This window comes from Hemicordylus capensis, chromosome 6 (genome assembly GCF_027244095.1).
Source record: "Hemicordylus capensis ecotype Gifberg chromosome 6, rHemCap1.1.pri, whole genome shotgun sequence".
NCBI lineage: Eukaryota > Metazoa > Chordata > Lepidosauria > Squamata > Cordylidae > Hemicordylus > Hemicordylus capensis.
In genome coordinates, this window is record NC_069662.1 from 89,999,417 (window position 1) to 90,013,759 (window position 14,343).

Consider the following 14,343-nt stretch of genomic DNA (forward strand, 5'->3'; position numbering starts at 1 on the left):
GTGTGGTGATGAGGGATGAGTGACATGCCAGAGTGGAACTTACAACCCATGTTGTAATGTAATGGGGCCTTTTAAGCTTGCCATAGCTTAGGGCTTCAGCATGTCTTAATCCTGCACTGGGAGGAGGGCCCTCAAACTACTATGTTCTGCTGCTTTTCTGCAGCCCTGGGCAGCACTCTCAACATTCCCTTCTTCCTAGGGTTTTCCAGTTCCTTTGCTTTCAACAGCTTCATAACAACCAGAAATTTCACAGAAGGAGCTTTTTCTGTCCTAACGTCTCCTGAGAGACAGGAAGAACTTTTGTCTGTTGTGTGGCTGAGAAAGCCACTTGGCTAACATCCGGACTAATGTACTGAATACTGTAGTACTACTCAGGGAGTAGTCTAAATGACTACTTAATCTCAGTAGGACTACTCAGGAGTAACCTAGTCTGGATATCAGCTGTTGAACCCCAAAGAGTGGGGTGGGAAAGAAATGGCAACCCTACTTCTTCCTGTTTGTTTTCTACAACAGCCTCCAAGACCACATCGTGTGTTGGAGGTGCGGGGAGGAGTTTGCCAATATGCTGTTGTAAGGACTGTAACTAAGTACAGTATATAAGGTTACTTATTAGCCCTCTCTTCAGATGTTATGAGTGCAACGGGTGCTCAAGTTTACAGTGGGCCGAAGCCGTGAGTAAGTCCCATCACCCTGCTGTCAATCACCCTGTCACGCCTACGATGACCATAGTTACGGCACCATTCATCTGAAGGGGCGCCATAAGCAGGATTGTGGTGAATCCATGAGCTGCAACCTGGATCCAACCATAACGCTCATAACGTCTGAAGAGGGCTAATGTCTGAAGAGGACATACGAGTCACAGTGTGACATCATAAAAGCTTCAACACAATGTTCTAGAAAGCAGGTATGGAGTGTCAGTTGAGAGGTATAGTTGGAAACATACCAACTAGAACCTGCTTATGAGGTTCTGGCCTACTAGTACAGATATATCTGACAAAATGAGGACTTTTAGCCTGTTTGGAACAACAATTATCCTAGTCCTGGTCTAGCCTTCCTGTGAATGTAGTACAGACAGGAATTCCAGAAGAGCAAAAGAACGCAAGATTCACATAGTTTTAAAGTTGAAGTAAAATAGCACTCTTAACTAGATTTAACTTGACAGAACAGCAGGGAGGAAAAGAATGTATCTATGCAGTTCTGGACTTCATATGCTCCAGAGAATACTGCTTCAGAAAAACTCACATTTTAATTTGGTGAAGTAATTTCATTTTGGTCAGGTAAGTCAAATGTAGATAAGATATCCATATGTAATCTTATTCAGAGAGACAAAATCTCTGACTTAGCATGAAAGTGAGATGTTAAATTTGAAAACAGAGGAATTAACATACTGCATTAAACTTAATTCAGACCAGGAACAAAACAAAATAAGGATTTATGTGACATGAGATGGGCTTTGCTGCCAACGCCTCTGATCCCACAAAATCATTGCCGCCAAACTGGCTTGAAATAAAAGCAACGCATAAAAGCCTAACCGAGCTGAACCCTGGTTCCCAGGTCATGGCCCATTACTGGTAAAAATCTAATGCATTGATCCTTACAATATGACTTCTTCCCAACAGATTCTGGAAGATAATACAGCAGTTTTCATTAAAAATTTACTTCTAGGAGTATGTCTGCCCCAGATCATTTTGGCATGATTTGGAGCTGAAAATAGTACAAGGAGCTGATAGAGACTGTTCTTCTTCTACTCACAGTTGTGCCTTCATCCTGGTTTCTTGGGTGCAAGCGTGAACCTCATTAAAGAGGTAAAAACTTTCCAATAATTAGTATGGAAAATGTCTCATTATTGAACAACACCACCACCACCACCCCACACACGCAAAACAAAAATTTTAGCTGATTTATGCAAATACACTAATTTACCATAAATGCCTTGCTAATCTGCTAAAATCTCTATTTGGGAGTGCTGTCCAAAATGATGCTGAAAAGTAGAAAATGTGACAGCACTCAATGTGGGGTTCATTTTCCACAGCAAAAGGTGAGGGATGTGAATGTGTGTGTGCGTGCACACATGCAACATTATATCTGAAAGTGTCGTATTCTCCCCCTCCCCATTCTCTTGCTGCAAAATTGCAATTCCTCCCTTATCCCCCAACAAAGCTCTGTAATGGCTATCTTAAAAGAGACAATACTTCTCCTTTCTTGGCAGATCGTTAGGGCGCTTTCCAGATTAAACCCTACAACAGTGTCTGCTAAGTGTGCTTCCATACTTCCTGTGCTGTGACACACACCGCAGTCCCTGCGATGACAGCAAGGTGCCGTTCACATTTCCTATGCCTCCTTTCAGATTTTATCTTTGCAATATAGTGCTACAGTGTTGCATATGCATCGCAAAAAAGTAGCTGTATTTTCCCGTTATAGGCGTTTGGGATTCTGGGGACCATTTTCAGTACAATCCTGCCAAGCCGAAGCATTTTACCCCTGTTGTAGGGTTTAATCGGGAAAGTGCCTAGGTGAGGGGAAGCACTCTGCTATGTATATTGCTGCAGATTTCCACTTTTTAACATGGCAATTTCCACTTTAAAAGAGATTTCATTCCTATTCATGTGCTCCCCTAAATATCCTAGAAATGGGGCCCTTTTCATGGAGGGGCAAGATATTTCAAAAGAAGCTGGGATGTTGGCTCAGCTCCAGCAAAAAGCAGGCTCACCCTTGCAATCAAAATAAAGCAAAATGGAATGAAGACTCCCTTACGTTATTCAGAGTAAGACACAACTGAAAGCAACATTTCCATATAGGGTTTGTAGCATTGGATCTAACTGCCAAATAGAGGTGATGCATTTTCAAACCGCAGCTTTCAAATCAAGACACACGCCAGAAGTGTACACCAGCTAATAAATAATATTGGATCTCACCCAACAGTAAGTGGAAAAAACTACTGGAAGATAGTTTTACTATATTTATTTATTCATTCATTCATTCATTCATTCAATTTCTATACTGCCCTTCCAAAATGGCTCAGGGTGGTTTACAATTAAAACAACACAATTAAAGTCAATTAACAATTAAAACAGAGATTATAAAAACACCATAAAACAATGAAAAAAATTTAAAAATCATTACAGTATTAAAACCAGGTTACAACATTAAAACCTCTTTACAACAGTTTTAAAACCCTGGAAAGCCAGGCCAAACAGATAGGTTTTAAGGGCTCTCCTAAAAGCCAATAAAGAGTTCAAATTATGGATTTCTGCAGGGAGTACATTCCACAGTCCAGGAGCAGCTACAGAGAAGGCCCGCCTCTGAGTTGCCACCAGACGTACCTCCAGGTGGTAACTGGAGACGGACTAACTCAGATTACCTTAATGTGCGGTGGGGATCATGCAGAAAAAGGTGCTCTCTAAGGTAACCTGGACCTAAGCCGTTCAGGGCTTTAAAGGTAATAACTAGCACTTTGTAATTTTCCTGGAAACATATCGGCAGCCAGTGTAGCTGTTTCAAAACAGGCTTTATATGGTCTCTCAGAGTTGCCCAATCTGGCTGCCGCATTTTGAACTAGCTGAAATTTCCAAACTACATACAAAGGCAGCTTCACATAGAGCGCATTGCAGTAGTCAAGCCTGGAGGTTACCAGCTGGTGCACCATTGTTTTGAGGTCATCCTCTTCAAGAAATGGATGCAGCTGTCGAATCAGCCGAAGCTGATAGAAAGGACTCCTGGCCATAGCCTCCACCTGAGATACCAGGGTGAGGCCTGGGTCCAGGAGTACTCCCAAGCTGCGTACCTGTTCCTTTTGGAGGATTGTGACCCCATCCAGCACAGGGAGATCTAACTCATCCCTCAGATTCTGAGCCCCTACAATGAGCACCTTCATCTTGCTTGGATTCAGTTTTAATTTGTTATCCCTCATCCAACCCATTACTGCCTGTAGGCAGGTATTTAAGGAATGAACACCATTTCCTGATGATACAGATGAAAAGGAAAAGTAGATTTGTGTGTCATTGGCATACTGATAACATCCAGCACTAAATCTCCCGATGTCCTCACCCAGCGGTTTCATGTAGATATTAAAAAGCATTGGTGACAGAATGGAGCCCTGAAGGACTCCATATAACAGCTCCCATTTTGAGGAGCAACTGTCACCAAGCTCCACCATATGGAATCTACCAGAGAGATAGGAGCAAGGCAGTGCTCCCTATCCTCAGCTCCCCCAGGCGACCCAGAAGGATACCATGGTCAATGGTATCAAATGCCACTGAGAGATCCAAAGAACCAATAGAGTCACACTCCCTCTGTCGATTCCCCGGTAGAGGTCATCCATCAGGCCGACCAAGGCTGTCTCAACCCCATAGCCCACTCTAAAGCCAGTTTGAAATGGGTTTAGATAATCAGTTTCCTCCAAAACTGCCTGGATCTGGTCGGCTACCACCCTCTCGATCACATTGCCCAACCAAGGGAGACTGGAGATTGACCTATATCCATCGCAAAGGGATCCAGGGAAGCCTTCTTAAGAAGAGGTCTAACTATTACCTTCTTCAAACCTGGAGGCACCCCACCGTCCCTCAGTGATGCATTTGTGATATTAACCAGGCCACCTCCAACAATCTCCCTGCTAGATCGAAGCAGCCAAGTTGGACAAGGATCCAGAGAACGGATCCTTGTGGTAGGCCACACCACCTCATGCAGCTTGTCCACATACTCAAGAGTCACAGATTGAAACTGATCCAAAGAGGCATCGCAGGACACCTCCTTCATAGACCCTGCAGAAATAGTGGAGTCCAAGTCAGCCCAAATACAGGAGATTTTGTCCACAAAGAACCCACTAAAAGCGTCACAGCAGAGCACTTCTGGGAAGTGATTTGAGGCAGAAGGAGCAGAAATTATACTCCTCACAACCTGGGATAGCTCTGTTGAACACGAACCTGCAGACGCAATGCGTGCTAACCAAAAACCCTTTTTTGCTGCACACACTGCTACCGTGTAGGCCTTCAATTGGGTCCTATGTTGCATCCTGTCAAATTCAAGCCGAGTTCGCCTCCACTTGCGTTCCAGCTGCCTACCCAGCCACTTCAGCCCTTTCAGCTACTCGGTATACTGGGGGCCATTTTTGAAGCAGGCCGGTAGGGACACTTAGGAGTAATCATGTCTACTGCCTTGGTGAGTTTCCTATTCCAGGTTCCCACCAGGATATCGACAGAATCACTGGCCGTACCAACTTCAAAACCCTCCAAGGCCTTTTGGAAACCTACTGGGTCCAGCAGACTTTTTGGGCAGACCATCCTAATAGGTCCATCACCCCTGCAGGGGTGGTTTGTGGCCGTGAAACCAACCTTAACCAGGTAGTGGTCCATCCATGACAATGGGGAAACCACTGGATCCCCCACCCACGGAACACCCCGATTTGAACAGAAGACCAGATCGAGTGTGTGACTGGCAACATGAGTTGGTTCAGAAACTAATTGGGATAGGCCCATCGTTGTCATGAACTCCTGAGCCACACCAGTCAAACCAGCCCCAGAGCGGATATTGAAGTCCCCCAGCACCAAAAGCCTAGGAGACTCAAACACCAACTCTGCGACCAGCTCCGTCAGCTCAGTTAGGGAGTCAGTTGGGCAGTGGGGTGAATGGTGTACCAATCTATCCCTAGTTGCCAGCTTCAAAATAAGTTGTCTCACATAGGCCCTGGTAAGGGGAATGGTATTCTTATAGACCACAGCCACTCCACACACACCCCACCCACTTCCCCTAGCCTGCTCCACAACAGAGTAACCTGGAGGGAGAAGCTGAGCCCACACTGGGCCACTTGCTTCCCCCAACCAGGTCTCAGTTATACATGCCAGGTCAGCTCCCTCATCCATGATCAAATCATGGACAATTTCGGTCTTATTCTGAACTGACCTGGCATTACAGAGGAGCAAGGCCAGGCTCTTTGGGTAGTTGGAGCTGCTCCCTGAGGCTTGAGAGTTGACAAGGCAGTTGGAAGTGGAAAGTTACTAAATCACTGATTTCCCTTCCCCTATAATGGCCAGCTGCTCTGCCAGCGCCAATTCTTCTATTCCCCACCACTACAGCAATAGCTGCCCCAGAACTGCCGGATGCACCCCCCACACCATCCCACTCAAGAGAGCCCAAACACATCTCTGCAAAAAGGCCTGGCACCACTCAGTACAATTTTTTTTAAAAACCCAATAACCTCTAGCCCAAACCTCCACCCACCCACAGCATAACCTCCCCCCAGCTCTCCATCCCACCCCGAAGGTCTGGCCCCATTTGGCAGCCAGCTTCAGCGGCTGCGTACAGGCAGGCCGCCGGCCACGCTTCAGCCATGCCTTCCAGATATTTAAACCTCCAGCAGCCCCTCCTCCCACGAGAGACTGCTGGGCTAACAACAGATGTTAAAAATCAGGCAATCTTGAAAGGCAGCAGCTGGAACTCCGTGGCTGGAACGACACAGCACACTGGCAGGCAGCCCCTCATCTGGGCTGAAGGATGGAAATCGGGGCGGGGGGGGGGGCAAAAGTCAAGCCCTCTAACCTGCTCCTTCCATGCGCAGGCATGTCTTCCAGAAATTTATCTATAAATGATTGTTTTATACATTTTAAGAAAAAATGAAACCTGGCTGAGCTGTTTTAACTACAATGAACATAATTTTATAATGTCATTCGTTTTCCCCCTCCCCTAGCTTGTGCTATTGCAAAACATTTAAAACATTATTTATTATTATTATTATTATTGTTTATTATTAATTTGATTTCTATACCGCCCTTCCAAAAATGGCTCAGGGCGGTTTACATAAAGAAATAACAAACAAAGATGGATCCCTGTCCCCAAAGGGCTCACAATCTAAAAAAAAACACACAAGATAGACACCAGCAACAGTCACTGGAGGTACTGTGCTGGGGCTGGATAGGGCCAGTTACTCTCCCCCTGCAAAATAAAGAGAATCACCATGGTAAAAGGAGCCTCTTTGTCCAGTTAGCATCATAAAATACAGTTCCAGAATAAATACACCAGACTACATGAAATGTAAACTATAAAAAGAAAACTAAACAAAATGGTGCAATGGCTTCGGAATATATTCTTTTTTAATTTGCTAGAAGGAGGCAAGCAAATGAAATAACTGGGAGACCACCAAGGGGTAAGAAACATATCCTTAAATCACACTACCAAAAAAGTGTGCAATAGTGGAGCAAGTCTATTTTACGAAAGTTATACAATATCGTATAACTTGGGCTGTTTACATCATCATTTATCCTGGGATTAAAACGTGTGAACTAAATTCATCCTCTGCTTTGCTGAGCAGTGAATCAGAAGTTAAAGTGACACAAGAGAGTTAACAGCCCCCTGAAAAGAACAGGGGCTCTTGAGCCATCCTTTTTTCATTCCAGCATTTAGTACTCCTGTAAGCAATATTCTTATCCCTGATGGATGGAATTCACACCATCCATGAATGCCCCAAGGAAATAGGCCAGAGGCTGAAATCCCTTGACATCCTTTGCTTGTGTAGAATGTAGAAAAAGACTGGGATAACAACTTCTGGCTCTCACTTGTACAAACACAAGCCATCTGCAGTAATGATGTCTTATGAGCATCCCTTTCTCATGAAGACTTTTTTTTTATTTGCAGTGATACAGTCACTTGTGCTACCACAAGTAAGCAGTATTATAAGGCTGCACACTTCCCTGTGAGACTGGCATAAGATTGGGCCACTACAAACTAAGTAAGGCCAAAGCAGCGCTGGGAAAACTCTTTATTATTCCTACAGTGAAAAGGTCAAACCTGACACATCCATTTTAAATCCAGGCCTGCTCCAATCATGTAAGAAGTGAGAGAAGGTGTCAAATTTTTTGAGCAACAGAGGCACTAGAGAACTAAAAAGCTTACATTCCACAGTCTGCCCCTCAAGGTGCTTTTCTCCTCATTTAAAGTCCAGGACTAGAAATGAGCTCAGCTGAGACAACAGTGATTACAGTGAAAGGCAAGCTGGTCTTGTGGGAGCAAGTATGAATTTTCTCCTTTGCTAAGCAGGGTCTACCCTGGCTTGCATTTGAGTGGGAGACTACGGGGCTATTCTCACGAGCAGCAAAAATAGGGCTAGGAGAGCCTAGCCTGATTTTTGCTGCTCATGTAAACCATTGGGCTCACAGGCGAGCCTGGTGGCTAATAAGCGGCTAGCCCGCTTAAACCCTTAAACCTGGTTTAAACCCTTAAACCAGGTTTGCGGACTGAGCGCTTCGCAAACCCGGTTTTTAAAATTGTGAGTGGCCGCGGTGCAGCTCCATGCCATGGCTACTCACAAGTAGACCCCTGACCGGGAGGCTGAAAAACAGCCTCCCGGCTTGGGGGTCTCTCCAGCATGCCCTGTGCGCCCACGCAGCACATGCTGGAGCTTCCAGGGGCTGTGCAGTCCCTGAACTCCCCAGCCCCGGCTGGCTCTGTGATGGAGTCGGCAGTCGTGTGGGCGGCCGCTGTGGCCACCCAAAGCAGACTGTCTGCTCATCTGTGGGGAGAGCGGGCTAAGCCCACTCTCCCCGCAGACCCCCTAGAGGCTCTTCACACTAATCATGTGAAGAGCCTCTACTGTATATGTGTGAACACGAAGATATTTCCCTCGTGGGTTGGGTGTCTGTTCTCCCATGTACTTTTTGCTCTAAAAACCCTACACACACACACACACACACACACACACACACACACACACACCACCATCACTCACTTTATATGTGATGAGGCAAAGCCAGGTTTAGATACTGGCATGATTATGTCTATTTTTGGTTTTATTCCCTCTTTCCTCACCAGATGAAAAGAGTAAACAGACAAGATTTTAACAGAAACATGCCAAACAAGATACCAATATTTCATTTAAGTCAAAACTATTTTCTAGATAGGATTTTACTCCTAAGTTGATCTAATTATTGCATTGTTTTATCTTCAAATAAGGATTCCCTTCTCCAGAAGAGGCAGGAAGAAATCACTACACATATCAATATATTACGGTGACAGTTATTTATTCCTCACAAAAATGGGACATTTAACCATTTGCCAGGGCACTGCAAATTGCCCTGGCTTACTATTACTATTAGGATTACTATCAGGAATATATTAGGGCCAGTTCACACAAACAAATATTGACGGATTGCTTACACAGGGAATCCATGTTCACGGTAGTTTTAAAAAAGGCAGCCAGAACTGCAGAAAAAGTCTAGGCTAATGTTTGTTCACACAGTTGTTATTTCTTGTTTACACAGTCAGACAGGTGTTATTGACTGGTTTGTTTTATCCAGACATCGAGTCCTTCCCACGGACCTGGGATAGCTGAAGTTTATCATCAATACTGTTGGTTGTTATAGATATCATCGCAGAATATAGGCTGTTCCCAGTAAAGCTGCTTTTTGTAATTGGCTGATGGTGATTTCTGTGGCCCCTATGGTGTTGAGGTGCTCTTCAAGGTCTTTTGGAACTGCACCCAGGGCGCCAATTACCACTGGGATTATTTTGGTCTTTTTCTGCCACAGCCTTTCAATTTCAATTTGTAGATCTTTGTATTTGGTGATTTTTTCTATTTCTTTTTCTTCTATTCTGCTATCCCCTGGTATTGCTATGTTGATTATTTTAACTTGTTTTTCTTTCTTCTCGACTACAGTTATATCTGGTGTATTGTGTGGCAGATGTTTGTCTGTTTGTAGTCGGAAGTCCCATAATATTTTTACATCTTCATTTTCTACCACTTTTTCAATGTTATGGTCCCACCAATTTTTGGCTACGGGTAGCTTGTATTTTTTGCAGATGTTCCAGTGTATCATCCCTGCTACCTTGTCATGCCTTTGTTTGTAGTCAGTCTGTGCGATCTTTTTACAACAGCTGATTAGGTGGTCCACTCTTTCATCTGCTTCTTTACAAAGGCGGCACTTGCTGTTTGTTGTGGATTTTTCTACTTTTGCTCTTATTGCATTTGTTCTTAGTGCCTGTTCTTGTGCAGCCAGTATTAAACCCTCTGTTTCTTTCTTCAAGCAACCATTCTTAAGCCATTGCCAGGTCTTGGTGATGTCTGATTTTCCACTTATATTGTGCAAATATTGACCATGCAGGGGATTATTTTTCCATTTTTCTGCTCGGTTCTTGACTTGTTCTTTCTTGTAGGCCTGCTTTGTTTCATTGGTGTTGAATAGTTTTGCGTTATTGACCATTTGAAGTGCATCTTCTTCAGTGTCCTTGATATATTCTTCAAGGCCTCTTTTCTCCTCCTCTACTGTTTGATGGACTTGCAGCATTCCTCTTCCACCTATTATTATTATTATTATTATTATTATTATTATTATTATTATTATTATTTTACATTTATATCCCGCTCTTCCTCCAAGGAGCCCAGAGCGGTGTATTACATACTTGAGTTTCTCTTTCACAACAACCCTGTGAAGTATGTTAGGCTGAGAGAGAAGTTACTGGCCCAGAGTCACCCAGCTAGTTTCATGGCTGAATGGGGATTTGAACTCGGGTCTCCCTGGTCCTAGTCCAGCACTCTAACCACTACACCACACTGTCATGTACCCATGTATATGATCACAAAAGATGATGGAGATAAAGCTAAACATATTCCTCCTATTTATAAAGTTGAAAGAAGCTATTTCTTTGCCACTCTTCTATCTTCTATATATTTAATTCTCTAAGGCATACCCATGGCTAATCTCATGTGTGGCAGCTCTCACGAGAGTTTGCAAACAGAAGCAGTGGGGATTCCATATGCAGATAGGGAGAAGGAGCCTGCAAGAGCAAAAGCACCATGGTGATTTGGCAGTGGGGATTCCATATGCAGATAGGGAGGAAGAGCCTGTGGCACCCTGGTGATTGGGCAGTGGGGATTCCATATGCAGATAGGGAGGAAGAGCCTGTGGCACCCTGGTGATTGGGCAGTGGGGATTCCATATGCAGATAAGGAGGAGGAGCCTGTGATGGTTAAGGTCAGTTGGAATGCAACTGTTACTGGTCGAAAGGTGTTCTTGATTGTAGAGGAAAGGAATCTATATCTTATCTATATATATAAAAGGATAGCAGGCAGGGGTCTGTGAAGAGAGGGGTCGTGAGGGAGGAAAGAGCCCCTTCAGGAGAAGGAGGCTGCCGTTGTGTGAATTAGATGAGGAAATAAGATGAACAAGATCTGTTAACTCAGGGAGGGAGGGAAGAAGGGAGGGAAAACATGAAGGGTGGGGGAAGAAAGAAGGGAAGAGGAGTGGAGGAGAGAAAAAGAAAGGAGGGAAAGAGAGACTGAAGGAAGGGCGAGGGACGAGCCCGAGCCTGTCAGCAGCCTGAGGGGAATGAGCGGCCATGGCGGCACCAGCAGCAAGGAAGCGTCCAGTCAACCACTGCTGCTGTTTGGGGCTACCAAGGGCATTGTCAGAGGGAAGCAGGCTGGCAAGGGACAGGCCTGGGCCTGTCAGCGGCTAGTGCTGTGCATGGAACCAGTCTGGCACTGGGGAGGGGGGCTCTTTAAGGGTACTTGTACTTACCCCTCCCACTGCTTTCCCCCCCTCCAGCGCTCTCCGCTTGGTAAGCATTTGGGGTGGCAGGCAGGGGCGTAGCTATAATTGGGCGAACGGGTTCAAAGAACCCGAGCCGTGCCCAATCAGGAGCCGCCATTCGCAGCCCTGACACGCCCCCCGCGTCTGACGTCAGACGCGGGGGGCGGTAGTTTAGCTCCCGAGCGAGGGCCATGCGGCTCCTTCGGGAGCTAAACAAAGGCTGGTGCTGCATTCGCAGCGCCAGCCAGGAGCGGTTCTTCCCTACAAAGGGAGGGAAGAGTTGCGAACACAGTTGCGAACGCAATGCCAGCCTAACTAGCTCTGGAAGGGGCCGCGCGGCCCCTTCAGGAGCTAAGACTGGTGCACCCAGAAGCGGCTCTTCCCTGCAGGGAAGAGCCGCTCCTGGGCTGTGCTGCGAACGCAGCACCAGCCTTTGTCTAACTGCCGAAGGGAGTGCACGGCCCCTTCAGCAGTTAAGCTGCTTCTCCCGAACGGAGCCTCAAGACTTCGTTCGGCAGACCACGCCCCCCTGCGTCTGACATCAGACGCAGGGTGTGGCTATCCCCTGCGTCTGACATCAGACACAGGGGGCGGGGCTATCGGGGCACCCCGGCCGCACACAGGCTGCTGGTGGGCTAGCTCAGCCCCTGGCGGCAGGGTACCTTTCTGCCGCCCCTACCCCCGTTTCTAGTCCAAAGGCTTCAAAAGCCTCACTGCGCGTGCACACGTCACGCACGCCACCTCTGTGTGTCGCAGGACATGGTGTGCGCACTGCACGTGACGCCAGAGGTGTCGCACACATGCAACATGCGGGTGTGCAGTGAGGCTTTTGAAGCCTTTGGACAAGCAACGGGGGTAGGGGAAGCAGGAAGGTACCCTGCCGCCCCAAATGCTTACCAAGCGGAGAGCGCTGGAGGGGGGAAAGCAGCGGGAGGGGTAAGTACATCCTCCCCCGCCCTTAAAGATCCACACACCCCCGGTGCCGAACCGGCCCCACGTGTGGACTGGTCTGGAGGCCCTTAGAATGGGCTCCGGACCAGTCTGTGCACATCCCTATCAGCGGCCTGAGGGGAATGAGCAGCCATGGCGGTGGCGGCCACAAGGAAGGGCCCGGTCAACCACTGCTGCAGCTGCTGCTCATGTGGGGAGGAGCAGGAGCGGGGCTCCGGTGGGGAGGTCTCTAGGGATAGGGGGTTGCAGCTTGGCCAGTAGATGCCAGCAACGCTGCAGCCACGACCAAGAGGGGGTGAGGGGGATGGAGTAAAGGGATGGATGAGTGACCAAGAGGGGTGAGGGGGATGGAAGCAATGGGATGGAGGAGGAGCAGCAGGAGTGCAGCTAAGGTGAGGGTGGGGAGATCTCTGGGGTGAAGGGGGCTGTGGCAGGGGGTGAGGGGAGCAATCAAGTACTAGCGCGCAGATGCTCTGCGCAGGTTAAGCTAGTTAACTGTATTCTCTGCAGGATTCTGATCTGTATTTCTCAATATCCAACCATTGCTACATGTGCTGTTTGTTTGGCTTTGTTGTATGATAACATCAAGAGGGTACAGTAATTCTGTTTGAAGTATTATGAAAGCAGAAGTAATAAATAAGGTAGTGCTTATTAATCAAACATCTATGAATACTCTTGTGATGCTTAATTTAAAAAAAAACAAAAACACCTAATATCTGGTCCTTTCATTCTTTTCAGGTGTCTTGTCAATGCCTTGGAGGTTTCCAAAATACAAAGCTGCTTCTGTGAAAAAACAAGGTACCTAAAATGGACTGGTGACACAAGAACCAGGATTATAAAAGAAAATGATGTACACATGACCATCATTATGTGGAACAATTCTGCCAGTGTATATTTGAAGATATTGGTTCAGCAGATTCATGGATCTCAATGAAACAGTTTCAGGTATACGGATATACTGTTTGTTTATATACTTATACACCACTGTTCACTACTAATCTCAAGAAAGAAAGGTTTAGAATGAAGGAATGGCATAGGTCATCTAGATTGTCTCTATTCCAGCCTGAGCAAATGTCTGTCCCCGTAACTGTGTGTAAAGGTAAAGTGGTGCCATTGAGTCAGTGTCGACTCCTGGCAACCACAGAGCCATGTGATTTTCTTTGGTAGAATACAGGAGGGGTTTACCATTGCTATCTCCTGCTCAGTATGAGAAGCCTTTCAGCATTTTTCTCTATTGCTGCTGCCCAATATAGGTGTTTCCCATAGTCTGGGAAACTGTTGTACTGTTGTCTGTTGTACTGCTGAAGAGACATAGCCATAGGCTGGGAAACATACTAGCGGGGAAACCTGGAACCTCTTGCACCCTAGGCAAGTTACTTCCCCACTGCGCCATTAGGGGTACTCTATAATTACAACTTGTATAAATAAAACTTGTGTTGTACTGCTGAAGAGACATAGCCATAAATATGGCCAAAATATGTTTTGCTTTTTCCAATATGCAGCTTAAAGGCCAATTCACACAACTATCTTTATCAGCATGAAAATGAAAGGGCAGCCATTACAGATCATAGCCATTACTGAACTCAGTATCATAGCTACGGCTTTCTGAGCACACCAACTGTCTATACTGATTGGTAGCAGCATTCCAGAATCCAGAGTTTCAAACATGGTTCTCCAGCCTGTGACTGCCTGACTTTCTGCATGCAAAACATGCATTCTATAACTGAATTCTGCCCCCTTCTCTGCTTATCTGTGAGTAACTCTCATTTAACGATCCTCCCCATCTCTGACAATTTTTTAAAAAGCATTTGAAAAGCCACCTCTTCACCCAAGCTTTTTCAGCTTTTAAATTTTTTTAGGTTTTAATCTGTGGTTG

General features: G+C 46.0%; 1 protein-coding gene across 1 annotated transcript in view; it reads left to right on the plus strand.

Annotated features, from left to right (window-relative positions):
- Positions 1 to 903: 903 nt before the first annotated feature.
- The window catches only part of MATCAP2 (microtubule associated tyrosine carboxypeptidase 2), a 37,231-nt gene continuing 23,791 nt past the window's right edge, over positions 904 to 14,343 (plus strand). The window contains exons 1-2 of the mRNA XM_053261331.1: positions 904 to 1,277; positions 13,206 to 13,412. Of these exons, the coding sequence (XP_053117306.1) occupies positions 13,388 to 13,412 (25 nt within the window). The 5' untranslated portion in view covers positions 904 to 1,277; positions 13,206 to 13,387. The remainder of the gene's footprint in view (positions 1,278 to 13,205; positions 13,413 to 14,343) is intronic.